This window comes from Temnothorax nylanderi, unplaced genomic scaffold, assembly GCF_030848795.1.
Source record: "Temnothorax nylanderi isolate EJ_2023f unplaced genomic scaffold, tnyl_v1.0 TNYL_tig0527_pilon, whole genome shotgun sequence".
NCBI classification, from domain to species: Eukaryota; Metazoa; Arthropoda; class Insecta; order Hymenoptera; family Formicidae; genus Temnothorax; species Temnothorax nylanderi.
The window spans coordinates 103,684-121,586 of NW_027249589.1; the positions used below are offsets into that span (position 1 = coordinate 103,684).

A 17,903-nucleotide genomic window follows, 5' to 3' on the forward strand; every position below is an offset into this window, starting at 1 on the left:
TCTTCCCGAATCCCCCGAGGAAGATTCTTCCGTCAAGCGGAAAGAAATCACCACCAGGCGCAAGACGTACGGTGAAAGATCCTCCGAGGAAGGTGATCGTGTTAGATCCGCCCTCCGGTGCTAGTCACCAGGAGGCCAACGAACGACGTTCTGAGGCGAGATCCCTTCCTTCCCTCGAGAGTCCACAAACCTCCGGTGCCCAGACACCGTCTACAAGAGGTAACCTAACTCTAAGCGCTAAGTCGCTTTCAGGACACTCTGTCAAACATTCACCGATTCTTGGTGCTAGTCGACCAACTCTTTTGGTCTCACCAAAATCTTCCTTTATTCCATTAACCTCAACGCCTAAGCCTGAGTTGAAGAATCTTTTAAAGGAATTCGAAGTACCCCGACTCATTTCTCCTCTACCTTCTTCTCCTCGAAGCCACATCGCCAGACCGTCAAAAGAGTTTGCCGAGAAAGCTACGCAGACCGAGGTACAACAACTTCTGGAAGTGACTCAACATAGTGCAGCTACACAGACAAAGACGCGAGGAAGAGAAAGAAGAAGGAATATCAGAGGAAAATATAAACAAACACAAAATAATAAAGAGAATATGTGTTCAAATTGTAATAAATGTTTTAGTTGTGGAAGATGTTAAAAATAAATAATTTAATGTAAAACGAGTCAGAATTATCTTAAGCGAAACCCGAATTAATAGGAAAACCGTCTAGTCTAATCAGCGAACGATAACTAGCGATATTCATAGATAAAATTTCCTAAAAAAAATATCAATTACCTTGCGATGAAGTTAAAGCTAGTCATTTATTTGACATTATAGAGGCTGATAAAGAATGTGATATTAAATTAGCTCCAAATATGCGAGAGGAGAATTTAGTATCAAAAGATCACTTTCAAAAAATGAAAGTTTCAAATGCATTGAAAGTTATTAATCGAGATGTCAGTTCTTCTTTAAAGTTTTTAGCAGATAATATAATCAACATGATACTCGGCAAACCACTGCATGGTTTATAGATTTTTCAAGGCGTTGGTATGATATTATGGCGAGTAGAAATGTTTCCCTTGCCCTTAGCTCTTTAAATCCTGAAAAACTTTTAGAAACTAGAGATTTTCTACACGATGTAATTAACTTATTTACTCAATTAAAAGTTGGAGAAAAAGAGAACTGGAAACCATTTCAAGCTGCAGTTATATTATCAACATCTACAGTTTTAGACTTGAGTTTGCTTTTGATAAACGAACAAGATTTTAAATTTTTTTACCTGCACGATTGACGCAAGATTGTATCGAAAACTTTTTTCTACTGTAAGACGTAAAAATGTTATTCCTAATGCACTTCAGTTTAAAAATAATTTAAAATTAATTACAGTGTCTCAATTTATGAAGAATGTTAGTAATAGCAGTTATGAAGAAGATGACAGAACATTTTTTTCAGATTTCTTTGATGTATTGACTGTAAACCACGATTCAGAAAGTTCCTTAATTAATAACTCTGTTTATAAAAACATTAATAATGATTTAAATACAACAGTAATTTCTTGGAGTAAAACAGACTTAAATAGAATACATCACATTGGTGGATATATACTGAGAAGTATTTTCAAAAATCAAAAAGTGTGTATTACATGTATTTCAGCTACTGGATCAATGAGAAGCAGTAATGCTTTTTATCATCTACTTACACGGCTTAGAGCTTGGCATAGCAATTCTCTATTTTTCCTTAATTCTGCGACATTGCGTTTCTTTTTACAGATGGAAAAAATATTCCGAGTTTTTCTTAAGTATAGCAAACATCAAAATAGTAGAGTTAAGTTAAAACATTTCTTTACTGAAAAATGTCAAAAAATTAAATATTTCTTACCTAAGTGCCACAATTTAAAAGAAAAAATAATATGTAGATTTTATATGTTTCGTATGAAAATTTCATCTCATAAATTACGACAAGATAAATCTGTTATTTTTGCAAGTAAAAGCATGGCAATGCATAATTTAATAAAATAAAATTTGTAATTTTAATTCATAATTTTCTTGATAGTATAAGATATCCTAGAGACATCCAGGATATCTGAAGGATATCCTGAAGCATTTTTCAGGATGTCCAAGGACATATTTAGGATGCTTCTAGGATATTTTGTGCTTTCTGGGTTTGTTTTATTATTTTTATGAACACACCTATTATCAGACTTTCTTCAGTGCTATGGTCATAAACGTTTAACATCTTTATAATTATCTAATTAATATATCTAATTTATAAAAATCTAATTAATTTAAAGTAATTTTAATTGTTTTTCTTTTTTAGATGGAACTAACAAATAAATTGCGTTCAATCTTGCAAGAGTGAAAACATCAATCAATGGAATTTTTTAAATAAATATACCTATTAATAACGATAATGTGATTTATTACTCAGACAGCACCATGTCCAAAATCGGGACATATAAGACGTCTTTTAGCCATTTTTTCGTAAGACGTTTAAAAGATGTCTAAAAGATGTTTTACACGTCTTATGTCCCGCTTTTGGACATGTGTGCTATCTGGGTTATTTACTGATTATATATTTCTCTTTCGTGTATCTTTACTTCTTTTATAGTTCTTTACTTTTTTACTTTTTTTATAGTTTACAGTGATTATAGATTGTACTTCAGAATTATAATCTTATTAGATATTGATTTTTACAATAAAGTTTACATTATTTTTAATATTATATGGAGCTCTTTGTTAACCAATCTATAACAAGTAAAATTATTTTTAATCTAAAAGTAATATTTTGTTAACAAATATACAATAATGGCTCTGAAAATAGGTACATAATTATAGAAAAAATAATAAACATTCAAATAAAAGCTAAGCACTGTTAAATCATTTATTTAATACCGTTAATAAAGGCAAAATACAAGTTATTAATAGAAGGATATTGCTGTTAACAAAATATTATTGCTGGATTTGTTATTTCAATTCTTTTTATGTTTTTATTTTTTACTGAAAAATGTCCAAAGTAGAACCGTGTAGATATTTGTATTTTATTTGAAATATTTTATAACTATACACACGAATAAAATTTGAGCACTTATTTATCTGTTTATAATTCCTTTAGTAATGTTTTATTATTTTTTTATCGCGTTTTGTTATTTTTAAATTTAAAATAATATACACTTTTATGATATTTTAAACTGGTACACTTTAATTTTTGCCGCGTACAATCCTATTTCCTGTTTGCATGCAAATGGCGGCGTGTTGTCCAGTCTCTCCCTGGAGGGTCTCTAAGGGCGAGGGAGGCTGGGGAAGGGGGGTCATCAGGGTTTCGGCGAGCGCGTCGGAACATGTTGTTTATTAAATATTGATAAACATATCGGTGGCAAAGGGGCGCCGCCGTTCGGCCGAGGGTGTTCCGCGGGGGGGAGGTGTCCGCGTTCCCGGCCGAGGGTCCGGGGGGGAGGTCCGCGTTCTAAGGTGAGGGTTCGCGGGTAGGGTGGGGGAGGGTCCGCGTTTCCTGCCGAGGGGTCTGCGGGGAGAGGGGGGGGGGTAGGTGTCCGCGTTTTAGGGCGAGGAGTCCGCGGGAAGGGGGACGCGCGTCGGTTATGGCGCAGGGTATTACAAATGCTAGCGGGCGCCGTTCGGCTGCTGGAATTTTATCGGCGAATATAAACAAAATAGAGAGTTAGATTGCGAGACACTTGCCTCTGCAATGATTTCACCCTTCTAGAACTTGCGAGCCGCCATTCGGTTACGGCATCTCACACTACAAAAGCGAGCGCCGATGGTCCGACGACGGTTTAAAGATAAAATAGCCGAGGTAAGCAATCGATAAAATTTGTCGCCGATGACGATTTAACCGTCGCGGAGTCTTCTTCATGTTTTTTTCTAGGAAGAGCCGCTGCTGATTACGATTTAACCGTCGCGGCGGTATTCGGTTATGGCACGGCATATTACAAAAGCGAGCGCCGATGTCCGGCTGCTGGAATTGTTGTGCCCGTAGCCGTGAAGGAGGGACTTTGTCGGGATGTAGGCGCCCAAAGGATTAGGATCCACGCACTAATAAACGACACTCCGTACTTTACAGTAAAAGAGGATGTATTTGCTCTCACTTCCCTATAAGCGCGTAATATTATTTGATATTAAATAATATTCTTGGTATATCCTTAGAATATTAAATGAATAATTTAAGAATATACCAAGAATATTACATAATATTAAATAATCTTTCTGGAATATGAATAGATGGTTATATGTCCACTTCATATAATATTAAATAAATAATATTATTTAATGTTATTAAAATATTATTTGAGAAAAGAAAAATTATTTAATATATTTAATATTATTTAATATAATTTTATATAATATTATTTAATATTATAATAATATTCTGAATATTTAAAAAGTAATATTATTTAATATTATAATGATATACTGAATATTAAAAAGTAATATTATTTAATATTATTTAATATTATTTAATATTATAACAATTAAGTTATGTGATCGGTAATCGCTACTCTGTATGAAGGATATATGGACAAATGAGAAAAATTATAAATTTTATTATTTTTATCAAATAAAATCTTTATTCATAATTTCGTATATTTTTTAATTTGTTGAGTAACAATTCTAATCTTTTTATTTAAAAAAACAACAATTTTTTGAGAAACGGTATTTATAATTTAGATTAGACAACTAAAGTATATCTCAATAAACATAAATTAAAAAAAAAATTGTTAGACAACAAAGGTATATCTTAATAAACAGAACCATTTCCTATATTTTTTAATTTGTTGAGCAAATTCTAATCTTTAAAAAAAAACAATCTTTCAAGAAACGGTATTTATCGTTTAGATTAGATAACTAATTGTGATATATCTCAATAAACATAAATTATAAAAAAATCGTCAGACAATAAAGGTATATCTTAATAAACAGAAATTATTTTAAGAAACATAAAATGCATGACTTCTTTTTTTTCATTAAATTTTAAATTAAATACTATAGGAAAATAATCATTCTTGTCTCTTGTTTTTTAGTCGATCCGTTGCGTGAGTTAACCAAATTTTAATAGGTACGCTTACATCCCCCTCAGTGACATCCTTAAACTTGCTTCTTACAACACCTAAAATAATCATAAAACGTAATTATAGAACAAAAAAATAAATTTAAACTTTGAAAATGTAAATATATTTTGTTGTTAAAATGTAATGAAATTCAAAGAAAAAATGAAGCATAAAAAATTTCGTGTCATGCAAAAAATAAAGTTTGAACGTGCCATTATTAACAATTTTATAATATATTTCAAGAAATGTTTACTCCTTTAAATCTCAAAAAGCAGTATTAACATTTACCTACATAAAAAATAGAATTTTTATTTTACTCATGTGAAAAATAATTATATAAATTAAAAAATGTCATTATCAAATGTTTTGTAATATGTTAACAACTCTACTTTTACATAAATAAACGACGTTATCAATTTAAGTAAATTATAAGTCTATTCTTACCATATATTATTTTTTATAAAAACAATATTTCAAATCTCTGTTTGTTTTCTTTTTGTCCAGTCCAACTGAATTTTGAAGCTACTTCGTTTGTAAACAATGTTGTCATAATTCTCGTAACGGTTTTTTTCATAGTACTTTGTGAGTAGAAATAAAGTGCTGATTTCTGTAAAAAAATAAATTTTGATAACGGATATTTACAATAATGTACCAATTACATTTCCAAAAAAAAAGTGGAAATACTGTAAAACTTAAAAAATGTCTAAATTTTTCTAAATAAGTAAAAAATATACAAGTATTATTAAATAATATGTTTATCTATACTTACAACTTGGTTTTTAAATATCTCATCATGTTTTAATTGCTGTTCAATATCTCTTACGTCATCGAGACTTTTCATGGAGAATTTTTCATCAAAGATTTTGTTGTCAGTATCATAAACTTGATTTTCCAATTGCTCAGAAGAATTGTGCAGTTTCTTTAACAAACACTCGCAACTCTTTACGCGATTAGTAATATCTACCAAACTCTTAATAATATATTTTTGGAATTTTTTTTCTGTTTTTGGAAAAAAGTTAATAATATTTGAAAACATTTTTAATTACTTATGAAAACAAAATTTTAAGTTATATAAGAAATTTTGTTATATAATAATATTTCAAACATGAAATTTTTACCCGTAGCTTCTTTATTTGTGTTATATGTCAAACTTTTACCAGTAGCTTCTTGACTTTTGTTACATGCCAAATTTTTTACAACAGAGTTGTTGTATTTTTCCGAGGATTTGAATTGTTTGATTTGTGATACTTATCAATGTCTTCTTCAATCTCACTATTGGAATCTGATTTATTTGTGTCAATGTAATCCATATTTAAACTGGATACAGATGTAGTTTTTGAAGTTGGTGGTTCTGGATACGTCAATTGTGGAGGTTTATTTTTTCTTGGCAATTTTGCAGCAACAGAAGCATCTTCATCATCAGAAGCATTATCTTCAGTTTCAGAAGTAGTTAAAGTTTTCTTACAGCGTAATTTTCTTTTACGTTTATTTTCTTCTTTATCTGAAGTAGTATTAATGTCGGATATTTTCTCTGCTAATTTTTCCTTTTCTCGAGCCCTTTTATAAGTTTCTTTTTTCCAAAAAAAATTATTTATTGTTAGTTAGATAGGTACTTTATTACCCCCAAGAGGTTTAAAAGGGCGTTTTGTAGGGACGTACCCAACCCTTTACAAATCATAATAACACAGCCATTAACTCTTTCATGGCGTTTTACAGGGACGTACCCAACCCTTTACATGTGCCTACCATTATATCCCGGACGGCCTCACAACGACAATAAATCATAAACAAACATAAACTAAATTATAACGTATATCCTAGATCTTAACCTTAAACAAAAATCTTCAGCCTTGCAATATATTGGCCTCCCTACCCCTTCCATTGCCTCCTCACCAATCCCTCACCCCGGTCCGCTTCGTCCTCTTCTTCGTCCGATGCCATCAGAAGTTTATCCTCCAATTTCTTCGCAATATCCTCTTCTGTCGACTCCCCTTTTTTCTCATTTTCCTCCTCTCTCATTTCCCTTCTCATTTCCCTCTCTTTTCCTTCCTTGATCCTTTCCTCCACCGACTTGTCCTCATCCATCTTTACCTTCATCCTGCTTCCCTCTTTTCTTCTTGCTTCCAATATTCTCCATTTATCCTCCACACTTCTCATCTTTACCAGGAACGTCAGCCATTCCCCTCTCTGTCCTATCATGATCACCTCCTTCACCTCCGCCCTCACTCTCAGTCCTTCTGTGAATAGTTGCTTCACCTTCTTCCAGTTTGAGTCGTTTTCTCCCCATCTGTTCTTCTCCACTCTGATTATCACATTCTTCCTTCTTTTTTCCTCCTCGTCTTCTTCATTCTCTTCGTACCACCATTTTTTCCTGCTTACTTTTCCCTCACTCTCATCCCTCTTCCTTTTACCCGAAATTTGTTCCATTTTATAAACTTTCCTTCTCAAGCTCTCTACCTCTTCTCTCAGCTCTTTCAATTCCTCCTTAAAGTTCTTCATCGTCTTCGTTGCTCGTCCCTCCGTTAACATCTCTATCGCCTCCATATCTATTTCTACTGTTCCTCTGACTTTCCTCTTCCCGTCCATCTTCCTTTTCCTTCCCTTCTGTGGTATCTGAAACAAATTATCGACGATCTTAAGATGCTTATCTCCTCTGCATAGCACCTGTGTGCTCTCCTGTGTTCTTCTCCTCCTCTAGTTCACCATTCCCTTCCCCCTTATATCCAATCATTACCTTTGCAACTCTTCCCACTCACTTTCCTCGATATCACTGCTTTCTTTCTTGTACCGTACTCTTCGTTTTACAGCTCGCTTTTACCGTCGCCACGTGCGTCTCTTACCTGTTCCCCTTCTTACTTTCGATCCCTTCCATCGATCTCGCGGTCTTGCCACCTATCCGTCGCACACGTTGCGGCGACACTGGTCTGTTCTATCGCCTTCGATCTCTTGATTTTGCCGTTTGTCCGTCGCACACGTTGCGGTGATACTGGTCTGTTCTGCCGCTTTCACCTCCGTTGCCATTTCCTCCTTCCCCCAAGTTTCCCTCCTCTCCTCTCATTCTCCGCGTCTTCTCCTTCTCTTTCCCTCTTCGCCTCTTTATTTCTTCCGCCAATCACTCCTCTCCTCTAACGTTCCTTTGCCATCTTCCACGTCTCCTCCCCCTCCCTGTTCTCTCTTATCCTTTCCTTTTCTTCTTTCTCCACATCTTCTCCCTCTTCTCTCCTTGTGGTTTTCTCTCCCTCCTCCCTCCTCCCTCCTACTTCCTCCTTCCTCCCTGTGTTTATTTGTAGTGTACTGCCCTTCTTCTGTTCTCTTTCCCCCTTCTTGTCTCCCCTCCTGTGTCTCCTCCCTCCTTCTCGTCTTTCCCGTGCTTTCCGTTTCTTTGTCCTTTTCCTTTTCCTTATGCCTTGCGAAAGTCCTCCCTCTCCTCTAGCCTTCCTTTATTCTCGTTCCATCTCCACTCTTTGTTGTCCTCCCATATCTTCTGGTAACCAAATGTGACTCTTTTTCCTTTTTCTCTCTTCTCTCTTGCTATCTTTCTTATCTCTGATTGTATCCGTCTTTCCTCTTTGGTGAGATCGTCATCCAGAAAACTTTCGTACTTCTTTCCCAGTTCCCTCTTTTTCTTCATAATTTCTCTCTTGGCCTCCCAGCTTCTACATCTCAATAACCTTATTTTGTTGTTTCCAAATCCTATCTCTTGTATTTCCTCAATAATGCCTTCCGTTTTGTTTAATTCCTCCAACAACTTTTCGAATCTCTCCTTCTTTTCCCCGTTGTTTCCTACTTTCTCCTCCTTCACATTTATATTGTTTTTCCTCCTTCTTCTCTCTGCCATCTCCATATTTCTTTCTATCTCTCTCACTTTCCTCAGCAATTCCCCTTCTTCAATCTCCTCGGTGTCCTTCGCCTCTATCTTCTCTATTTTGTCCTCTATTTTTTTTACCCTTTCATCTAACGCATATCTCTGCTTTTCCCATTCTTCTTCGCTCCTCTTCAAATCCTCCCTTAATCCCTTAAGGGGCACAACTAGTGTGACACTTTTGAAAAATCGATTTTTTTTGCATTTTTCGATAGTCTATAGCTTCAAGAATAACATACTAAAATTTTAAGGGTGGATCTCAAATAGTTTTTGAACGGCAGCCTTCTAAAGAGTAGCTGCTCGTCGGTCAGAAACGTGCATAAGCTGAGGGGCCCTGCGGTCTATTATTCGGGCTCTGTCGGCATCGTAAATATTATAATAGTGGAGGAAGGGACGCTACTCTCTTGTTCCTCTTGTCCTTTTCGTGCATTGTTGTCAGGGAGACGTGTTTTGGAGCCGCTCGACGCAAGTATATTTGAACGACTTATTTAGTTTTCTCGTAACCGTCCTACAGAGCACATCGCAGTATATCTCAGTAAAAATGAGTGAAAAACCTCATTATTCCAATCAAAAAAACTCTCACGATTATCCTGTGCGTAGATCAACTTCGAGAAAACGAAAATTTACGGGAAATCGACACACGTTCGAGCAGTCCACCGCGCATACCAGTACGTCTGCTGAAAAACTATTACGTACTAACGACGAAGAAATTGTGATTGATCCAACTCATGGGTATTGCATTCTTCAGTTTGTTTCGGTTTTCTCTGCAATCAGCAATTTAGTGATGTGCAAAACTTGTGAAAAAAATGTCACTTTTAATCAAGCAAGTCCGCGGGGCTTAGGATTTAAAATTGCTGTGATGTGTGAATGCGGTGTTTCGTACATCAATTCCAGACCTATGATTGGAAATGCATGCGAAGTAAATAGACGTATAGTGAGTGTGATGCGACTCCTGGGTGTCGGAATAAATGGACTAAATCTTTTTTGTGGTTTAATGGATTTAGTGAGAAAATTCAATACTCAAACTTTCGCTGGATGCTTCGAGAATTTATGGAAAGCAGCAGAATCGGTTTATCAATTTAGTGTGAAAAGAGCCATAGAAGAAGAGAAGAAGCTGACATTAGAAAAAGAAAATTCAGATACAAATTTGACAGTTTCTGGAGATGGTACGTGGAAAAAACGTGGCCGTACTTCACGTTTTGGCGTAACAACTCTTGCAGGAAAGCATTCTAAAAAGATCGTCGATTCAAGTGTGAAATCTACTCACTGTCATAGTTGTCAATTCTGGGAGAAAAAAAAAGATAGCGATCCTGAAAAGTACGAAGAATGGCTCTCACAGCATGATGATTGCGATGCAAATCACTCTGGATCGGCTTCAAAAATGGAAGTCGATAGTGTAAAAAAAATGTTCGATCGCTCGATTGATTATCATGGAGTGAAATATATGCGGTATATTGGCGATGGTGATAGTGCCACATATAAAGGATTATTGAATTTGAACCCATATGATGTTTCTGTAGAAAAACTAGAGTGCTATTTACACGTAAAAAAAAGAATGGGAACGCGATGCCGTAATGTGAAGAAACGAATAAAGGGCTTAGGAGGAAAAAGTAAGAATACAATGACATTAACTGACAAGTTAATTAATAAGCTCCAAAAATACTACGGCCTGGCGATCATGAGACATCAAGATAACGTGGATGAAATGTATAAAGCAATCTGGGCTACATTTTATCATTTGAGTTCGAGTGACAAAAATCCAAACCATGGAAACTGTCCAGAAGGCGCAGAGAGCTGGTGCGCTTATCGCCGCGCGGAGGCTAAAGGATTGGACTTGACAAAGTTCAAGCACGATTATCACCCACTAGATCCAAAGGTCAAAGAAGCTCTGGAGCCAATATACACGGACTTGACTAGGCGTGAGTTGCTCGACAGATGTAAGGGAAATAATACGCAAAATAACAACGAAAGTTACAATGGCTTGCTTTGGCACTTTGCTCCGAAACACCTCCACAATGGATTGAAAACCATTGAATTATCCAATTATCTTGCTGTTGGGATATTCAATGATGGATTTCTATCAATTCTGAAAATGTTCAGCGTGATAGGAATAATAATTGGATCTGCAGCAAGGGATTATGCCGCCGATAGAGATGAAACGAGGCTGCGCCTAGCAGAGTATCGTCATCAGGCTGCTTCGAAAGAGGGTCGATTAGCTCGAAGGAAAGCTTCAGCAACCCAGCAGGTACTTTTCGAGGAAGAGGAAGGTGAATTATATGAGCCTGGAATAGCAGATTAGCTGTAAGTATGATATTTCTCGATTTATAACAATGAAATCAATATTTTTATCTTTAAACGCGTTTTTCTCAAAACGACATTTTTCAAATTTGCTGCAGTTCTAACTCGAATACAAATCATCCGATCGACTTGAATTTTTTTGGAGCGTGTTTAGTATTTGTTTTTCCATACAATGACCTTCCAGTTTTTTGATTGGATGAAAAATGTCAATTTGCCATGCAAAAAACCGCGAGATTTTTAAGCGTAATTTGAAATTTTTTTTCAAAACTCCGCCATTTTGTTGGATTTTAATTTTTTTCATAATCCTACGTCATTGTACGGGAAATACCTTCTAGTTTAACGGACATTTTTTGTTTTTTTATTTCAGGCACTTTGAAGGCCGCAATTACTGCAGCAGTGGGAGAACTTTTTTTTTTGGAGACTCGGGAGATGACACATAAGTCGCTGAAAATTGATTATTTTCATACAAAAAATTACTGCACATAGATCATTTATACACAAATATATTCTCAAAATTTCAAAACATTCGATGCAATACTTTTCTTTTAATAAATTCCCGAAAATCACCTTTTTTGGGCAGTCACACTAGTTGTGCCCCTTAATTTCGTTCTTTATCTCTTCCTTGTCTCTTTTCCTTTCTTCCTTATCTTTTTTCCTCTCCCTCTCTTGCTCCTCTATTTTCTTCAATATTTCCTTTAGCATCTCCTCTGCCGCCATATTTCCTTTTTTCTCTTCTTCTTTTCTTACCTTATTTGGCGGTGATCTGCTAATCCTTCTCGTTTCGTTGAATTTTTCTAGGATTTCTTTCTCTGCTCTAGCGGTTGCTTCTTCCTCTATTTCCTTTCTTTTCCTTTTCAGTATGAGATCCTTGATCGATCCCAGGCTATCAGTTCTTCCTCTCAGTTTGGCGAGTTCCTCCGCTTTCGTTGGCCTGCCTCTTGCTTTCTTCTCACCCTCCCCCTCTTTCCTCTTTCCTTTATCTCCCTGCTGTTCCCTCTCTGCTCCTAATTCCCTCTCTATCTCCATCCGCCGTTCCTACCCTCGCTTATCCCTCTTGCTTGTTATATAACCTATGGCCGCGTGCACTTACCGAAGTTGTCCCTTCTATAATCTAGCTAGCCTATGTTCGCTCTCGCGCTACTGCTTTCCGTTCTATTTCCCCCTCTATATACTCTCCGCTCTATGCCCGACTTCGTGCCGCCGCCCGCGTCACGGTTCTCCCGTCGAGTCGCCCCTCTCCTCCAACTATCGTTCGTGCCGTACCCGTCACCTGTCCCTCGCTACTTTCCTTCCCTTTATCCCCTTTTACCTATTCCCCCCTTTCCCTCCCTTCTCACCTCCTCGTTCTCTCACCTCCACTCTCCCTCGCGCGGTCGCTCTCTCCTTCTGCAGCCTCCTCTAAACTTCCTTTCTCTGCTACTTTTCTCTCGCTCACACGCACACCTGCCACTCTCAATATCACCGGAAACGGAAGTCCAAAATTATTTATTGTTATAATTATTTACAAATAAATAAGTAGCGTCAAGTAATTATATATAATCATATATGGAATATAATCACTTACGAAAAGCATTTTATGTAAGTTACGTATTATAATGTTGTATATAATGCTTCTGATAAGTAATATAATTATAATAATTATATACAATTATGTACCATAATTATGTATGGTCGTATATTATCTATAATTCTTATATAATGGTATATAAATATATGATCCTATATGATTATATATAAATTTGTTTTCCCGGGATTTTATTTAATTGTAACATTAAAAATTAATATATTTTAATGATGTTCTGCAAAATTAGATTTTTTACTCAAATAATAAATATTAATTTTTCAATATTAAAGCTCTATTATTTTAATATTACTGCTTAAGTTAAAAATGAAATACAATTACAAGAGTTTACTAGATTATTTTTTGACAATTATAAAGAGTGATATTTTAGAAATAATATTTATATAAACAAATGTTTCGCTCGACAAAGTAACAACTAAATAAATTCAAACGGCCAATTTCGAGCAATTATCAGGTGTTAAAGAAAAATATTTAATACATTCAATATAGTATACAATTTCGTTAACGTTTCGCGCCTTACTTGGCCTTCCTCAGAACAATAAAAATTACAAAAACGCATATATATCTCGCATTATTCTAAGAGTACAACGAATCAACTCATTACGACGCCACAATTTGCATTAATCCGGTCTCACCAAAGCAATCGGACAGTTAGTCATATTGAAGTCAAAAGTGTCAATTATTCGTCAATCCACGCACTGAGTCGGTCGCTTCTCCCGCTGTATGTCCCTTATTCGTCCATGAAAACTCATATGGATGTAAATTCCTTGTCTCACAACCATCTTAGTGACAACTATGTTAAAAATAGAATTCACATAAGACCGAAAAAAATTTTTGATTTAAAACGAGCTTAGCCACAAATGACTCACATAAGCAGTCGATGAAACAAAGAGCCGGGGTGAATTCATTACAACGTCTCGCACAACGTGTGTTCATCGTGAGAGATAGCGGACGACTGAGACTATCAGCTAAAATTTTAGCTGATAGTTTACCAAAACCAAAGAGCCACGTCGATAACAGTTTTGAATTATGTACTGACCTATCGAAAATAAATGTGCAGAAATCGGAGATTTTAATCTCACTGGACGCGGTTTCGTTATTTACGAACGTACCTTCTGAGTTGGTCGTGGAAGGTTTAAAAAAGAGATGGAAGTTTATAAAAGAAAAAACAAGTTTATCTCGCGCTGAATTTATTACTGCAGTCCAATTTGTTTTGGCTTCCACTTTTTTCACGTTTAATGGTGTCACATATAAGCAGACTTTTGGATCTCCAATGGGCTCCCCTTTGTCCCCGACATTGGCCGACATTGTCATGGAGGATTTGGAGGAGAGTGTTCTGAGTGCATTGGACATCCATTTGTCGTTTATAAACGTTATGTGGATGATATTATTATGAAGATTCCGAGGGATAGCGTTCAAGATGTTCTGGATCACTTTAATAGGTTATCATGATAGACTTAATTTTACAATCGAATACGAGAATAATGGCCGTCTTAGCTTTTTGGATTTGATGTTGATTGTAAAGGGAAACACAATTATAACAGATTGGTTCCATAAAGAAACGTTTTCTGGTAGGCTACTGTCCTTCTTTTCTAATCATCCGATTCAACATAAAATAGGAACAATTTATAGTTTAGTGGACAGAGGAATTATGCTATCACATCCTAGCTTTTATAATAAAAATTTAAATTTTGTCATCAAAGTATTGCTTGGTAATGGATATCCCATTGATTTGATTTTTTTACATATTAACAAGAGACTGAGGAAACTTCAGTCGATTAAGCATAACAATACGAGTGATGATTCCGAAAATGCAGAGAAAAAAAGTTTTATTGTTATTCCGTATTTGGGGCACACTTCCGAAATCATCGCTTCAGCAATCGATAAATCTGAAAATTCTGTGGGATATCGCATTCTTAACAATCTTAGTAGCATCATTAAGGTCCATAAGGATAAGAACGCCCATTTTTCTAATAATGACGTAGTTTATAAAATATGTTGTAAAAATTGTGATGCCTCTTATGTCGGTCAAACAAAAAGGCAGCTGCAAACTAGATTAAAGGAACATAAAAACAATATAAGATTAGATGATTCAAAGCATTCTGTTGTTTCGGAACATTCTACTAAATTTAATCATTCGTTTGACTGGGATAATACGCGCATTCTGGAAGTTGAGCATAATTACAAAAAGAGATTAACCGCAGAAATGATACATATTAAAGAGCAGATTAATGGTATAAATTTAAATAAAGACACGGAACTGCTAAACGATGCTTATTTTGACATCTTGAATCGATTATCTTGAACGTTGGGTTAATAACAAAGATTTATGTTTTCGTGTCCTTGTAATGCGGGTATCGTCTCAGTCGTCCGCTATCTCTCACGATGAACACACGTTGTGCGAGACGTTGTAATGAATTCACCCCGGCTCTTTGTTTCATCGACTGCTTATGTGAGTCATTTGTGGCTAAGCTCGTTTTAAATCAAAAATTTTTTCGGTCTTATGTGAATTCTATTTTTAACATAGTTGTCACTAAGATGGTTGTGAGACAAGGAATTTACATCCATATGAGTTTTCATGGACGAATAAGGGACATACAGCGGGAGAAGCGACCGACTCAGTGCGTGGATTGACGAATAATTGACACTTTTGACTTCAATATGACTAACTGTCCGATTGCTTTGGTGAGACCGGATTAATGCAAATTGTGGCGTCGTAATGAGTTGATTCGTTGTACTCTTAGAATAATGCGAGATATATATGCGTTTTTGTAATTTTTATTGTTCTGAGGAAGGCCAAGTAAGGCGCGAAACGTTAATGAAATTGTATACTATATTGAATGTATTAAATATTTTTCTTTAACACCTGATAATTGCTCGAAATTGGCCGTTTGAATTTATTTAATATTTATATAAATCAATGGTTCAGCATAGAATATGCATGATTAAAATTAAGACTTAAATCAATAATTAAATTCACGTTAAATTAAATTAATTTTACGGCTGAAATTATTGCAAGTCTAAATAAACATTCTATGGATATCGTGTGCTATCTGGGTAAATACAAACCTGCTGTTCCATATCTACATTCTATCTCGTATTTTTCCCATTCTAAGTTTACTTCGGCACAAGATTTAATTAAATTCGTACGTTGTGTTGTATTTACATCAGATGGCCAATATGTATATTTCTTGTCATCTGTTAACCATTGTTTCGGTACTGTAACTAAGCCATCCTTCAGTAAAACTATGTAAAATTTGTCATTTTTCTGTACTTTTTCTGGAAACAAATGCTAAAAATGTACGCACATGCTAACATTTTGCTTCTTAGGTTATTTTATGCAATGTAGTACTTACCTATGACACTCATAATGCTGATTAATTATAAATACGTGGAAACGTATTTTAGATTTTTCCTTTGTCGAACGGAATTTTACTGCGTACTGCTGGGGGTCAATCATGTATTAATGTGGAACGTGGAAAGTGAAAAGTTTTATATGACTATCTCTCTTTCTATTTAACATCAATAGAAAGAGAGATTTTTCATTTTTCACGTTTCCACCCTAGGGGAAAAGATTCATGATTGACCCCCTGAACAACGTGTGCGCTCGGACACGGTCGCTCGCTTGTATGCGACCGTGCGACCACGTGCGACCAAAAGCCGATCACTGGCAGCACCGTATTTCTAGATTTTTCCTTTGTCGAACGGAATTTCACTGTGTACTACTAATTAGCCTACGCTGCAGAACGTGTGACGACGTGGCATTAGATATTATAAATACGTGGCACCGTATTTCTAGATTTTTCCTTTGTCGAACGGAATTTCATTGTGTACTGCTGAACAACGTGTGCGCTCGGACACGGTCGCTCGCTTGTATGCGACCGTGCGACCACGTGCGACCACGGTCTTACATAAAGGTCTGGAAACTTGTAGGGTGGGGAGTGACTCAGATAGTGAGGCAAAATGGCGAACCTAGGAGTGAGCCAATCAAATTAGGCCGCGGTCCGATGCATGTTCAAAGCGCTATTGGCGTTATTCTATCCTTGTTTATGCCTAATGAATGATAAAGATAGAATGATGCCAATAGCGCTCAGTGTGAATCGGACCGCGGTGTTAGGCAGGTCAAAATATATATATATATAATCTAAACACCTGTGCAATCCCGGTAAAAAATTTTTCATATAAAATTATGTATAATTATATATAATTATATATAATTATATAAAATTATATATCAAATATGTCCATATATTATATAATTTTATATAATTCTATATAATTCTATATAATTCTATATAATTACATATATGGGGCATTCTCCGCGTGTCGGAGTCCTCTCCTGCCCACTTCAATTTTTGACATAACTCAACCAACCAGGGCTTAAAATTTTCGTTGAAGTGTCTACTTTTTAATGCCATGTGGCCTTTTGTGAAAATTTAATATGGCGGACTGATGCAGCGCCGAGAATGAAGAAAGTAAAAAAAAATTAATTGTATATCTTCTAAAAAAATGCAGAAATGTCACTTGATTCGGATGAAACTCGGTACTAGGCGGTTTTCGAGGTCGTTGATTCCGAATCTGGTCGAAATTTGGAAATTCAAAATGGCGGATTAAATATGGCCGCCCGTAATGCAGAAATGTCACTTGATTCAGATGAAAGTCGGTACTAGGGGGTTTTCGAGGTCGCTGATTCCGAATGTGAAGTCGAAATTCGGAAATTCAAGATGGCGGATCCAATATGGCCGACCAAATGCAGAAATGTCACTTGATTTACGTGAAAAAAACTGTCGCTTCAGTAGCGCCAAAAGCTGTCGCTGTAACACCGATAGGATGATTAGAACAGTTTTACGGTATTATTTTTAAGATCTAGATATTACATTCGTATTTAGAGACCTTCAAAAGTCCCTAACAATAATTTTGCATTGGTTGTTATAACTATTATTACGATTTTTCCTTGAAGTAATGGATAGTTTAGTTAGTTAATAATAACACGAAAGGAGGCGATGAGAGCCGTACATGCTTTTACAGAATTGCTTTTCCGGTGGGGGCTTATGTAGGGCAATCGAAAAGACAGCTTAAAACCAGGATCAAAGAGCATAGATCTGACATTATGAA

General features: G+C 35.7%; 1 protein-coding gene and 1 pseudogene across 1 annotated transcript; one reads left to right on the forward strand and one right to left on the reverse strand.

Annotated features, from left to right (window-relative positions):
- Window positions 1–4,851: 4,851 nt before the first annotated feature.
- LOC139783657 (uncharacterized) lies at window positions 4,852–16,098 on the reverse strand (annotated as a pseudogene).
- On the forward strand, window positions 10,530–11,207 carry LOC139783656 (uncharacterized). The gene has a single exon (XM_071722806.1). It carries the CDS (start codon window positions 10,530–10,532, stop codon window positions 11,205–11,207), a length of 678 nt encoding a protein of 225 aa, XP_071578907.1.
- Window positions 16,099–17,903: the final 1,805 nt, after the last annotated feature.